General features: G+C 36.4%; 1 protein-coding gene across 1 annotated transcript in view; it reads left to right on the top strand.

Annotated features, from left to right (window-relative positions):
- Pspc1 (paraspeckle component 1) overlaps nucleotides 1-13,849 on the top strand; it is a 64,826-nt gene that overhangs the window by 14,633 nt on the left and 36,344 nt on the right. The window contains exons 3-4 of the mRNA XM_026394949.2: nucleotides 9,254-9,349; nucleotides 12,089-12,285. Coding sequence (XP_026250734.1) covers nucleotides 9,254-9,349; nucleotides 12,089-12,285 — 293 coding nt within the window. The remainder of the gene's footprint in view (nucleotides 1-9,253; nucleotides 9,350-12,088; nucleotides 12,286-13,849) is intronic.

Here is a 13,849-nt window from a genome sequence, read left to right as displayed (position 1 = left end):
TGGTACCAGGAACTGAACTCAGGGGCGCTGAACCACTGAGCCACATCCCCACTCTTTTTTGTATTATACTTAAAGACAGTTTCACAGAGTTGCTCAGGGCCTTGCTAAATTGCTGAGGCTGGTTTTGAACTTGTGATTCTTCTGCCTCAGCCTTCAGAGTCTGTGGGATTAGAGGCGTGTGCCACTGCGCCTGGCTCCATTTTTTTTCCTACTTTGCTAAAATTAGTTCTCTTTACCGAAGAGGCTGGCCTTGAAATTGACATTCTCCTGTCTCAGCCTCCCAAATTGCTGGGATTACAGGAATGTGAAACTGGCCAGCTCATCCTATTTTAAAGTAACCATCCTCTGTACCATCACTTAGGATTCACTCCTCCTTTTAGTTCTCTTCATAGTGCCCATGCTTTAATTTGTATGTCTTTCTTTTTTAATATTTATTTTTTAGTTGTAGCTGGACACAATATCTTTATTTTTTATGTGGTGCTGAGGATCGAACTCAGGGCCTCACACGTGCTGTGTGAGTGCTGTACTGCTGAGCCACAATGCCAGCCTCTAATTTGTATGTCTTTCTCTGCAAATAGAATGTAAGCTCCACGAAGGCAGGGGTTTGTTTTGTTCCAACTCTGTAATCCCAGCACCTGTGTTGTGTTTCATTTTAATTTTATTTTGCAGTGTGGGAACAACACCTATACTCTAATGATACCTGGTCACATAGTAGGCTTGTGGTAATTATTTCATGAATGAATGAAGGAATGGGCAAGACATTTCTTGAAATGGGAGAAGCATGTGATTTGTATTTTTTTCTATTGCAAGCTTTGATGAATTGGTGTTTTTTAAAGTGATAGCCACACTGGTAAATATTTAACAAGTTCTCATAAGTAGCTTTTAAATATTTTAAAGAACAGTTTTTTTTGGGGGGGAGGCGGGGTACCAGGGATTGAATCCAGGGGCACTCTGTCACTGAGCCTCATCTCCAGCTGTTTTGTATATTATTTAGAAGGGTCTCACTGAGTTGCTTAGTGCCTTGCAGTTGCTGAGGCTGGCTTTGAGCCGGCGATCCTCATGTCTCAGCCTCCTGAGCTGCTGGGATTATAGGTGTGTGCCATCGCACTCAACTTGAAGAATGGTTTTGAGGGAATTGGCAAGGTGTTGAACATTTTATTATCTGAGAGATATTTCATAATCATGGTTTCTTGGATTTTTGCTGTAATACTGGTTATTATTTGTCCTATTTTTCATGTGAAAAAATTGACCCAGAAATGTAAAGTTATATGCTTAAAGTTGTATAGCAGTTAGTTGTAGTAAGTTGAATTATAGCTGTAATAAGTTTAGTTTGGTATCAGGTCCCTTGCTTTTTATGTTGTGGGATGATTGATGCTGCCTACAGATTCTCTTTGCTTAGAAGCTTTGCATCTCGGAGAATTCAGAATGCTCTTCTCTTCTGCTGTTTGCATGGTAGTGCCAGCTAAAATATGTGGTGGAGAGGAAGTCTTTTGACTGTCTTGTCTAAACTGTAGTCCCTCTGTTATTCTCATTCTTATTCTAAATTTTTTTTTTTTTTGGACACTGGAGAGCACTCAGCCACTAAGCCACTTCCCCACTTCCTCAGCCTTATTTTGTATTTTATTTAGAGACAGGGTCTCACTGAGTTGCTTAGTGCCTCACCCTTGCTGAGGCTGGCTTTGAACTCAAGGTCCTCCTGTCTCAGCCTCCGAAGCCACTGTGATTACAGATGTGCGCCACTGTGCCTGGTCTTGTTCTAGTTTTGTGGTAAGGATTAAACCTAAGCTCTTGTGCATAATAGGCAAATGCTCTACTACTGAGCATACCTCTAATCCTCCTGTTATTTTCTTTTTTAATATATTTTTTATTTGTAATTAGACACAATACCTTTATTTATTTATTTTTATGTGGTGCTGAGAATCAAACCCAGTGCCTCGAATGTGCTAGACAAGTGCTCTACTGCTGAGCCACAATCCCAGACCCTTTCCTGTTACTGTCTATGACAGCATTCTAGTTTGTTCCATTCTAGCTCATAATTTGAGTAGTATTATCTTTTTTCTTAGTCTGAAGATTTTAGGGACTGTTTTGTTTATTAGCTTTGTTTGTAGTCTTGGTTCATATGAGGCAATCAAATGTTTATTGACTGATAGCTTCATTACTTCTGAAAGTCTTTTGAGTAAATTGCTCAGGAGTGATACCATAGGGGCTTACAATCTAAATATTTTTCCCCCCATTACTGGGCATCAAACCCAGAGCCTTTCACGTGCTAGGCAAGTGTTCTACTACTGAGCCACATCTCCAACCCTGTAAATATCTTGTAAGATCAAAATTTTTCTTGAAAATATCTTTAGAGGCAGTTGGCATACTACACATCTGTAATTCCAGTTACTTGGGAGGCTGAGGCAGGAGGATTACAAGTTTGAGGCCAGGCTGGGCAACTTTGTCAGACCCTGTCTTAAAATAAAAAGGACTGGGGATATTGCTTAGTGGTAGAATGTCTCTGGGTTCAATTCTTAGTATCAAGAAGAAAAAAAAAAAGAAGAAAGGAAAATCTTTAAATTTGCCATAAAATGCTACTTATTAAACATGGTGTTGGATAAACAACATAATATACTGTACAAAAGTATGTATAAATTACATTCTTTTGCTATTTTGAAATTACAAAAGAGGCAAAAAAAAGTGAGAAAGGGAAAATTAAAAACCTACATATAATAGTGCTATGCCTGCATCTTTATTTTTTGGTATTGAAGATTTAACCTGGGGACATATTACTCCTGAGCTATATATGCAGCTGTCTGTCTATATATCTATCCATCTGGTAGAGAGATTGAACCCAGGGATGCTTAACCACATTCCCAGCCCTTTTTACTTTTTATTTTGAGACAGGGTGTATCACTAAATTGCTGAGGCTGGCCTTGAACTTGGTGATTCTCATGCCTGAGCCTCGTGAGTTGGCTGGGATTACAGGCATACAGCCCTTTTAATTTTGAAACAGGGTCATGCTATGTTGCCCAGACTGGCCTTGAACTTGCAGTTCTCTTGACTCAGCCTCCTGAGTAGCTGATATTACAGGCTCATGCCACCATGCACAGCTATCATTTTAGTTCTGACTTCTTCTAATGGTTTTGGACAAATATAAATTAATAGAGAATTGATCAGATCAGTTAAAATGCATTTACTGTGGATTGTTATGTAGTTATTTCCCAAAGGAATTATTACATAATAGTGGAAGTATATATTATGATGCTCAATAGTTTTTGTTATTTATTTTTAGATTTAGTGCTGCTGGCCATGAAACCTGGGGCCTCATGTATGCTGTGCAAGTTTACTGCCACGAACTACATCACTGGCCCAATAAGAGTTTTGTTGATTTTGGTATTGGGAATTGAACCCAAGGATGCTTTACCACTGACTATATCCCTAGTCCTTTTTGTTTTTTATTTTGAAACAGGCTTTACTAAATTACTTGAATTTAGGATCCTTCTGTGTCAGCTTCTTCTAATTTTATTAGTCACTGGGATTATTGGTGTTTACCATCACTCCTGGCAAATAGTTTTTTTTTTTTGGGGGGGGGTGGATATCTTGGATTGAACTCGGGGGCACTCAACCACTGAGCCACATGTCCTCACTGAGTTGCTTAGTGCCTTGCTAATTGCTGAGGCTGGCTTTGAACTCTGCCTCTTGAGCCACTGGGATTACAGGCATGTGCCACTGCACCCAGCCTTGTTTGTGTTTTTAAAGGGAGGATATATCATACAGACAGAAAGTGGATCAGGGCAAGGGAAATAGAGAAATGACTGCTAATTACATTCAGGTTTTCTTTTCTCGATGATGAAAATCTTACAGAATTAGATTGTGGTGATGGTTGCATATAAATTACTGAGTTGTATGCTTTAAAAGAGTATATTTTGAACTTGTTTTAATTCTTTTCTGAATTTTAATGGTGTTTAAGTTTCGTAGTATGTCCACAAAATTTCAAACAAAACTAAACAAATTACAACTCTGTTGATTATGATAGGGCATTTTACTATGCACAGATGTTATTTATCAACTGCTTGGTTTTTTTCATCTCTTTGCAGTGTGGGGATTAAACCAAAGAACTCTTGCATGTTCATTTTTTGCTTATTTTTCTATAAAGCAATTTATCAAGAAAAAATTAAAAATGGAAGTATAGATATTTCTTATAGATACATATATCTATGAGACTAGATATATGCTATTTTCAAATATTATGCTAAATAGAAAAAAGACTGGAAATAAAAGTGTGAAAATGACAATAGAAGTTATATTTGGTTAGTGTGTTTACAGGTGTATCATGAGGACTCCAAGGATACCTCCAGATTTGGCAGATCACTGTAAGGATCAAGAGGCTGTAACATCTGTGCAATACTTATTATTTATTATACTGAAAGTACACAAAATAAGCAAATAAGCAAAAGGGAAAAGTAGCATGGAGTATGGTCGGTTGGAAACTAGTGTATACTTCCAAGAGTCCTTCCATTAGATTCATACAGGATGTTTCTAACTCATCTAAGCAAGAAATGATGTGTTATCTACCAGGAAAATTAACCTGAGCCTTGGAGTGCAGGGGAGTGTGTGTGTATGTGTGTGTGTGTGTGTGTGTGTGTGTGTAGGGTGGTGGGGTCAGTCATCAAATTTACCAGAAGTTTATGTTCACAAACTATTGTTCTAATAGCTTAGGCACCGATAAACAGCCTTATCAATTAGGGTGATAGACCAGCAGTGTTAGACTTGCCTTTTTAACTCATTTCTGTACACATGTGATATACTAATTGCCGCAGTCTGGCTGGGCACAAATCACTCAAGCAGGAACAAACTTTATTTCCGAACTCCCCCGAAAGCCACCCACGAAAGCCACCCACGCGGCCCTTCCAGGAACCCCACACACCAACCGGAACTCCCTCCACCAGAACTTCACCAACCAAGCGAACTCCCCAGGAACCCCTGCTAGAGCTCCAAAGTAACGGACAGTAGGGGTCTATATACAATTGAATACACAGCCTGTTTCAATCCAGCTTGCCTCTGAACCATTACTTCTGGCAAAATGCCAGGGGCCATTCCAACTGGGCTGTGGCTCTCAACAGTAATAGCTTTTGCATACTACTCATTTGAAAGAGATTACTTTTCCATCATTTTATTACTTTGTTATGTCTTCCTATATTAAATGAGATTTCTCCTAGATTTTAAAATTCCTTTAATAAAAATACCATTGTGATACCTATTTTTTTCTTTTCAACAATTGTTTGGCTTGTGTTTTACCTCTGAGCTATATTCCCAACCTTTTTGTTTTTAATTTTTTTGAGACAGTCTTGCTCATTGTTTAGAGCCTTGCTAAGTTGCTAAGACTGGCCTTGATTTACCATCCTTCTGCCTCCGCTTCAGCTTTCAAGCCACTGGGATTATAGGCATGTGCCATTGTGCTCAGCTGTAATATTTCTTTCACTTGTATATTGGAAATTTGAGGATTATTTAGAAAAACCTGCTGGTAGTGGAAGTGTAACCTTTCTAGAAAAGCAGCTTTAACCTTTGGGATACTATCATTCTCAATTAGACCCGATATTTTTTAGCAGTCCCAATTATCTGTTAAATTTTAGTATGTGGTCAGTTATTTTGTAAATGTCTTCAAAAGAACAAAAAGAAGATTAAAAAATATTAGAAGAACCCCCCCCTTTAAAATCACCATATTGGTCTATTGGGTCACTATATAAATTTAAGATAACATTATCAAAATATTTTTTATTTTTCCTTTGTCAAACATTTGGTTATTTTGTCTTGCTAAAGCTTATTTTATCATAACTCTTTAGTTATTCCCAACTATGCTAATAAAGAGTAATACAGAAAAAAACCCCACAAAATGGTAAAGTAAAAGACATCTCTTTACTTTTTAAAAATTATATCATCAAAATACTCTACCACCTTTTTTGATGGTGTTTTACCACTGAGCTACATTCCCAAACTTTTTTCTTTTTGGTGGTGCTGGGGATTAGAACCCAGGGTCTTGTGCACGAGAGGCAAGCCCTCTACCAACTGAGCTACATCCCCAGCCCCAAACTTTTTGTTTTTATTTTTTGAGACCGTCTTGCTCATTATTTAGGGCCTTGGTATGTTGTTAAGACTGGCCTTGGTAGTACTGGTTATTGAACCTAGAGCCTTGGGCATGCTAGCCAAGCACCATACCATTGAGCACCACCTGTAGCCCTGTCTCATCTTTCTTTCTTTTTAGTAGTTTTTTTTAGTTGTAGAGGGATACAACACCTTTATTTATTTATTTATTGTGGTGCTGAGGACTGAACCCATTGCCTTACATGTGCTTTTGTAGGCAAGTGGTCCACCACTGAACCACAATCTCAGTCCCCTGCATCATCTTTTAAGTCACTGTCACAACATAATTAGAGGTCCTTTCCAAATGATGGTATTTCATGGGATTTACTTATACAAAACTTGAATTCTTATTTAAATGAAACATTTTCAAGATGATTATTCTGGTGACAAAATGGGGAGAAATATTAGAGTTTAAGATTTAAAAGCTTTGTGAATACTGAAAGATGAAAGTGAAATTAAAAAGATGGGTGAAAGTGGAGTGGGGTGGTGCACACCTATAATCTCAGCTACTTGGGAAGCTGAGGAAGGATTATTGCAAGTTTGAGGCTAGCCTGGACAATTTAGTGAGGCCCTGTCTCAAAAAATAAAGAGGATTGGGAATGTGTGTGTGTGTGTGTGTGTGTGTGTGTGTGTCTATGGATGTAGTTTAGCGGTAGAGTATAAGTGGGTGTGATTCCTAGTACTTCAAAAAAAAATAAGATGAGAAAATGGACAAAGGATGATTCTAAAGAATAGTAGGTACAGTGAAATCACAGATGTTACTATTTTCACATAATGTCCTAATTTAACAAAAATAAGACACAGTCCTTAAGTACTTCCCTTCTGTGTGCCACACATTCCTGTATTTCTCACTTTTGTTATATAATGGATAAAGGTGATTGTGACTGATTTTTGCGTTCATGTCTCTTTAGAAGTAGAATTGCAGGAACAAGGTAATATAAAAGGAGGGGCTGTGAGAGTATACACATTTGTGTTTGTTTCTTCCAAGAAGACTCTTACTTCCTTTCTCCCCAAATGTTTTTAAGAATCATCTAGTGGCAAGTGGGTGTGTTTTCACAAAACTGTAATCCCAGTGGCTCGGGAGGCTGAGACAGGAGGATGAGAGAGTTCAAACCCAGTCTCAGGAATTTTTCGAGGCCTTAAGCCACTTGGTGAAACCCTGTCTCTAAAAAAAAATTACAAAAAATGGCTGGGGTTGTGGTTCAGTGGTTAAGTGCCCCTGAGTTCAATCCCTGACACCAAAAAAAAAAAAAAAAAAAGGAATTAGCTAATGGTCCATGTTATAGTTAAAATACCTGATATGTTTCAGAGTATAAAGATGTCATTATTTTTCTCCTAACCTTGTTTACCATTTTCCTGTTTTCATGTAAAAATTTTGTCATTTTCAAGTAATTATCATGTTTTCTGAGACAAGTGGTCTGCTTAGTAATTTTTCCTTCCTGAGTATCTTTTGAATTTTGAGGAATTAGAATAGCCTTGTGTTATTGAAGGGATATGCATGTTCTATCTTTGTTGACCTTTGCTCACCTGGAGCTCTTTTTTTCTGGTTTTATTGCTATTCTTATGTTTACTGTCCTGCCCTAGTTTCCAGTGGGTAAATTCTCCACTTAATGCATCATCTTCATTTTGGCCCTGGGCCCCTTTGAGTCCTCTTAGAAGTAACAAAATTCAAATTCCTTTTCTTTTGTGTTCTTACTTAGCTTATTTGAGGTCTCTATAATTACATTCCATAATATCCCATACCTGATTTTAATTCTTTCTTAAAAGGTTTCCACTAGCTCAGATATAATTTTTTAAAAATAATTTTGTATACTTTTCTCTGGTTTAGGATCTTGTTTATGTGTTAAACAGAAGCTTTTGGATTCCAAAAATCCCCTTCCCCATTTCTAGCTCTTCTGGTAGCACTTAAAACATTAACAATCAAACTTATTTCTCTCTGAAGCATCATTTTTTGAAGGCAGAGTAAGTAGATTTTACTGTTGTGTGCATGGTGAGCTGATAGCAAAAAAAAATTTAATATCAGTATAACATCATAACTCTTCCTTCCTCCTCTTAGAAAAATATTAAAAAAGAGAATGTTTTTCTAGTCACATCTTTCAGTCTACACTCTTGTCTCTTCCCTCTTCCCTAACTTGCCCCATGAATGTCTTATCTTTTGCATCTGCTACTTTTGTTTGATACCTTTAGGTATCATTTTAGGCTTTAGCTTTTATTTGGGGGATGGGGTACAGGGGATTGAACTCAGTGCACTCAACCACTGAGCCACATCCCTAGCCCTATTTTGTATTTTATTTAGAGATAGGGTCTCACTGAGTTGCTTAGTACCTTGTTGTTGCTGAGGCTGGTTTTGAATTTGTAATCCTCCTGCCTCAGTTTCCAGAGCTGCTGGGATTATAGGTGTGTGCCACTGGGCCCAACAGGCTTTAGCAGTTTTTTAAGAAAGATTTTTTTCCCCCCCTGAACGACACTGGTAGACTGGGATATGGGTAGATGTGGGTAGAGATGCATGGTTTGAAGTGATGGGACATGGGAATGATAAGGGCCACATAACATAAAACATAGGTTAGGTGTGCATTCTTTTTCATTGTGCTTTATAAAAGTGAACTACAGTGGTTCTGCTGACTCATAATTGATAATTTATATACTCGTATTTTCTGGCTTTGACACTCACCTGTATCTGGCTACCAAATATTTATTGACTGATTTTATGACAAGATATGCTACTTTTTAAAAAAAAAAAATCTTTATTTTTATGTGGTGCTGAGGACCAAACCCAGGGCCTCGCACGTGCTAAGCGAGTGTTCTACCGCTGAGCCACAACTCCAGCCCAAGATATGCTACTTCTGACATATTCTCAACTGAGATATTTTCCAAGCATTTTTTTATCTATTTATTTTTTGGTATTGGTCATTGAACTCAAGGGCACTCGACCACTGAGTCACATCCCCTGCCCTATTTTGTATTTTATTTATTTGCTTAATGCCTCGCCATTGCTAAGACTGGCTTTGAACTCGTTAGCCTCCTGTCTCAGCCTCCCAAGCCACTGGGAATATATTTATTATAAAAAGTTTCTAGAATGGTGTTGAAAGTAGGCATTATGTTAATATTTATTAATTCTTTATATATCCAGGACTCCTCGTCCAGTCATTGTGGAGCCCATGGAGCAGTTTGATGATGAAGATGGCTTGCCAGAGAAGCTAATGCAGAAAACTCAGCAATATCATAAGTAAGATTTTATTGATAAAGATATTTTAAATATGTGCTATCAGGGGTGTTTATTTTATCATATTTACTGTCTAGTACTATTGGGTTATACGATATTCTGTGTAGTCATACAATCTGGTTAATAGAGTAATCTGGTTTATGTTGAATGCTAGTTGTCGTTTTGTGTGTGAAACATTAATTTTATTTACTTAGAATAATCTTTCCTTTTATACTGTGGTAGAGGTAGGTGGCTAGGAGGAGACATGCTAGAGAAAAATGAAATCTAGATACTGTGAAAATATATCTTCAGTTAGTATGCTTCAGGTGTATTTAAGTAGAAAGAAGACTTTTGGGTGGGTAGGGAGTAGTGTTGGGAGGTCAAATATCCTGGCACAGAGGAAGAACTATTTTACAGGTTTAAAAAAAAAAAAAAAGCCCATTTTCAAAATGCTGTAAATTTTATCAGTTGCCCCCCCCCCCACCTTTTTGAATCACTTTTTTTTGGAAATACTTTTTTTTTATATTTTTATTTTTTAGTTATACTTGGACAACTAAAATAAAATCTTTATTTTATTTTTATGTGATGCTGAGGATCAAACCCAGGGCCTTGCACATGCTAGGTGAGCGCTCTATCACTGAGCCACAATCCCAGACCCTGCCTTTTTTTAAAAAAATATTTTTAAAAGTATTAGAATATCTTTATATTTATTTATTTATTTGTTTGTTTATTTATTTATTTATTTATTTAATGAATGTGCTGAGGAATGAACCAAGGGCCTTATGCGTGCCAGGCAAGCGCTCTACCACTGGGCTACAACCCCAACCCTATCAGTTGCCTTTTTTATTTAGTGTGGTACAATTATATTTGCATAAGTTGTCTGTAAATACTTTATGTTTTTATAAACAGTCACTTTATTGTCTTTGTGCCAAGCACTATTCTGGGTGTTTCTAGTGCAGTCAAATAGGTAGTTGGGTGCATCTGATTTTAGAGGATCTCTCCTGGCAGGGAGTACCAACATGTGATAACAAGCCAAAGGACTGAACTCTGAGTCTTGAAATAATCCATATATATAGCAGATTGGAAGATCAGAAGGAATCAAAAAAGACTGAGAAAGGGGGTCAGTCATTGGAATAGGGGTGTCAACCAGCAGCAAACTGAGTCCTGGAGCAAGGGAAGAGTATCACTAGTAATGGATCATAATTCAGAACCATAATGCTGTTCTTCAAAGACTTAACAATGTTTGCTTGACATTTTCTTGTTATATCTTATTACAAATTTGAGATAGTGTACACTTTTGGATTGTGAACTGGAATTATATTAAAGAACTGGAATTATAAGAGTCTTAAACAAAAGTGGGATTTAATGCAATTTTTTTTTAAAGAAATCTAGTTAATTTTCCTAGATTTACTACTAAAGAGTCAGGTTCAGGAGAAAATGCTCACAGAGGATAAAAAGCAAGTTTAAAATTTAATTCTAGGTCCAAAAATCCATGTTGTTTTCCTAGAGAGAAAGAGAAGAATTCTTATATTTATTTTATAGTCAGTCTCAGAGTTAGGACTGCTGTCTAATATATAGTTCTTAGTAAATTAGTGGTAGGTATATCATCTTACTTCTTCACCCTTCCAAGTTAATACTTTATAAAGAAAAGATGGAAATTTGTTTTGCAGGTATAGAATATCTAGATCATGACTAACCTTTGAATGTCCTCATGTACCTGTGAAAGGTCCTCAAAGCTTTTTCTGGTTATTACATCTTTCCCTCTGTGACAACCTTATGCTTTATCTTTCTGAAATTGGTCCCACCTCTTATCTTTCTTTCTCTACCTCAAAATAAAAGTTAAAATTTACAGTTGCAAATTATAGGTGGGATGAAGATTGTATTGTGGGGGCTGGGGTTATGGTTAAGTGGTAGAGTGCTCGCCTAGAATGTGGAAGGTACTGGGTTCAATCCTCAGCACCACATAAAGATAAATAAATAAAGGTATTATGTCCATCTACAACTAAAAAATATTTAAAAAAAAAGATTGTATTGTGTTCCTATGATCCTATGAGTACTTCTTGAAGTTCTCATAGCCAGTAATAATTGATTTTTAAAAAAGATAACATTCGAGGGGAGGGGGGATAGTAGACAATAGGACAGACAGCAGAATACATCAGACACTAGAAAGGCAATATGTCAATCAATGGAAGGGTATCTGATGTGATACAGCAATTTGTATACGGGGTAAAAGTGGGAGTTCATAATCCACTTGAATCAAACCGTGTAATATGATGTATTAAGAACTATGTAATGTTATGAACGACCAATAAAAAAAAAAAAGATAACATTCATAGACCTTTATTATTATTTTTTAATTGGTCATTTGTTTGCTCATCATTTATGTTATTTCTCTCAAAATATATATATACTAAATTTACATGATGGGGCCAGAGACTGTACTTGAGGGACCACAGTTAACAGACTGATGCTCATATTGAATTTAAAATATTTTGTTAGCACTTAAAACAAGTTGTGGGTTAGGCCTTTGATTTTTGGCTCAGCCAGTTAACCTGTTTATTAATAAATAAAGTTTATTTGTTAACAATGATTTCTAACAGCTTTTTTTACTAAAATATTATATTTTGCCATGTAATCAGAGTACTACCTATGTGATGAAGAGCCTTGAACATTATAAATGCTCAATAAATGGTAGAGTTATTCTCTGATGTTGTTGTTTACTTTTTAAGCATACATTTCTTTATGTTTTTAATGTAAATTTAGGGAAAGAGAACAGCCACCACGTTTTGCTCAACCTGGAACATTTGAGTTTGAGTATGCATCTCGCTGGAAGGCTCTTGATGAAATGGAAAAACAGCAGCGTGAGCAGGTTGATAGAAACATCAGAGAAGCCAAAGAAAAACTGGAGGCAGAAATGGAAGCAGCTAGGCATGAACACCAATTAATGCTAATGAGGCAAGGTAAAAACATATAAATATGGTGTGATATTTTCATATAGATATGGTGTGGTATTTTCTTCTTGAGATTTATTTATGTGTCCACTGACATATATTACTACTTAAGTTCCTATTTAGGAGTCTAAAGACAAGAGTTGGAACTCAATATTTCCCTTTGCTGCCAAATTTTTTCTTTGATAAGTGGATGCTGATCCATAGTCAGGGACTGAGGGGTGCGTAGGGAAGAATGAAGGAACTTTGGATTGTGCAGAAAGGAGTGAGGGGAGGGCTGGGAAGGCGGGGATGAGAAGGACAGTAAAATGAGATAGACATTATTATACATGTATGATATACATGTAATATGATTACACTACTGGTGTGACTGAGCACCATCTATAGGCAGAGTATTGAAAAGTTATGCTCTATTTGTGTACAGTTTGTCAAAATGCATTCTAGTGTCATGTATAACTAATTAGAACAAATTAAAAAAAGAAAAAAATGTGAAAAGAACAGCAAAAAAATTATTTTTTCTGAGAATTTCTTTTATAAAAACATGAAATTATTTCAGGTTGAGTAAGCACCCAAAATGCTTGGGACTAGGAGTATTTCATATTTCAGGTGTTTGGATTAACAATGCTTGCTCAGTCTTATATAAGTTCTACCTATGTTGAGTAATTTGTTAGAGATAATTCAGTGGTGTTAAATTTTGCCAGTAGCAAATATATACTCTATAGGCAAAAAGAGAAGTATAGTGGGCAATTCTTGATAATTTTAGTTAAGTCATAAAACCATGTATCAAGATTATTTGTTGGAAATTAGGACAGATACTGGTGATTTATAAATTATTGCTACATGCCAAAATGATATAGATGGATAACCTAGAAGAGATGTAAAAGATCCATGTGCGCTGATGGATATGGGGATTTAGAAAGAGTAAATTCCTAGTAATGAGCTGGAAGGTACTTGAGACTATGCTAACAGAACTTCTAAGAGCACTGCTAATGGGCCATAATGTTCTCTCATTCCCTACTCGGATACCTAATAATATGATAAACCAGAGGCTCACTTCCCTTTTTGTCTTTAGCTTTTTTTTTTAATACCTGTCTTTATTGTTCATATCTCTCTTCCCTTTTCTGATCTTTAATTTTCCAAATAATTTTTTCTGGTCCTTCTTGCCACCACTCTTTGCCATTACGCCTGATAGTTTTATTTTCTTTAAGTATAGGATTACTTTCTCTTCTTCAGGTCATTTATTTGTTTATTTATTTTTGTTTTTGGTGGTACTAGGGATCAAACTTAGGGCCTCATACTCTACCACTGAGCTACATCCCCAGCCTCGCTCTTTACTTTATTCTTTATTTTATTTTATTTTTTTGTAGTTGTAAATGAACACAATGCTTTTATTTTATTAGTTTATTTTTATGTGGTGCTGAGGATCGAACCTAGTGCCTCACACATACTAGGCAAGCTCTTTGCTGCTGAGCAGCTATAGCCCCAGATCTTTACTTTATTCTTAAGTTTTTCATTTTTATTTTTTAAGTTAGCATTTCTGTTAATATTTATCTTCAGTTAGCTGTCCACAGAGATT

Source organism: Urocitellus parryii, chromosome 2 (assembly GCF_045843805.1).
Source record: "Urocitellus parryii isolate mUroPar1 chromosome 2, mUroPar1.hap1, whole genome shotgun sequence".
NCBI lineage: Eukaryota > Metazoa > Chordata > Mammalia > Rodentia > Sciuridae > Urocitellus > Urocitellus parryii.
This window is presented reverse-complemented; position numbering and strand designations above follow the sequence as displayed.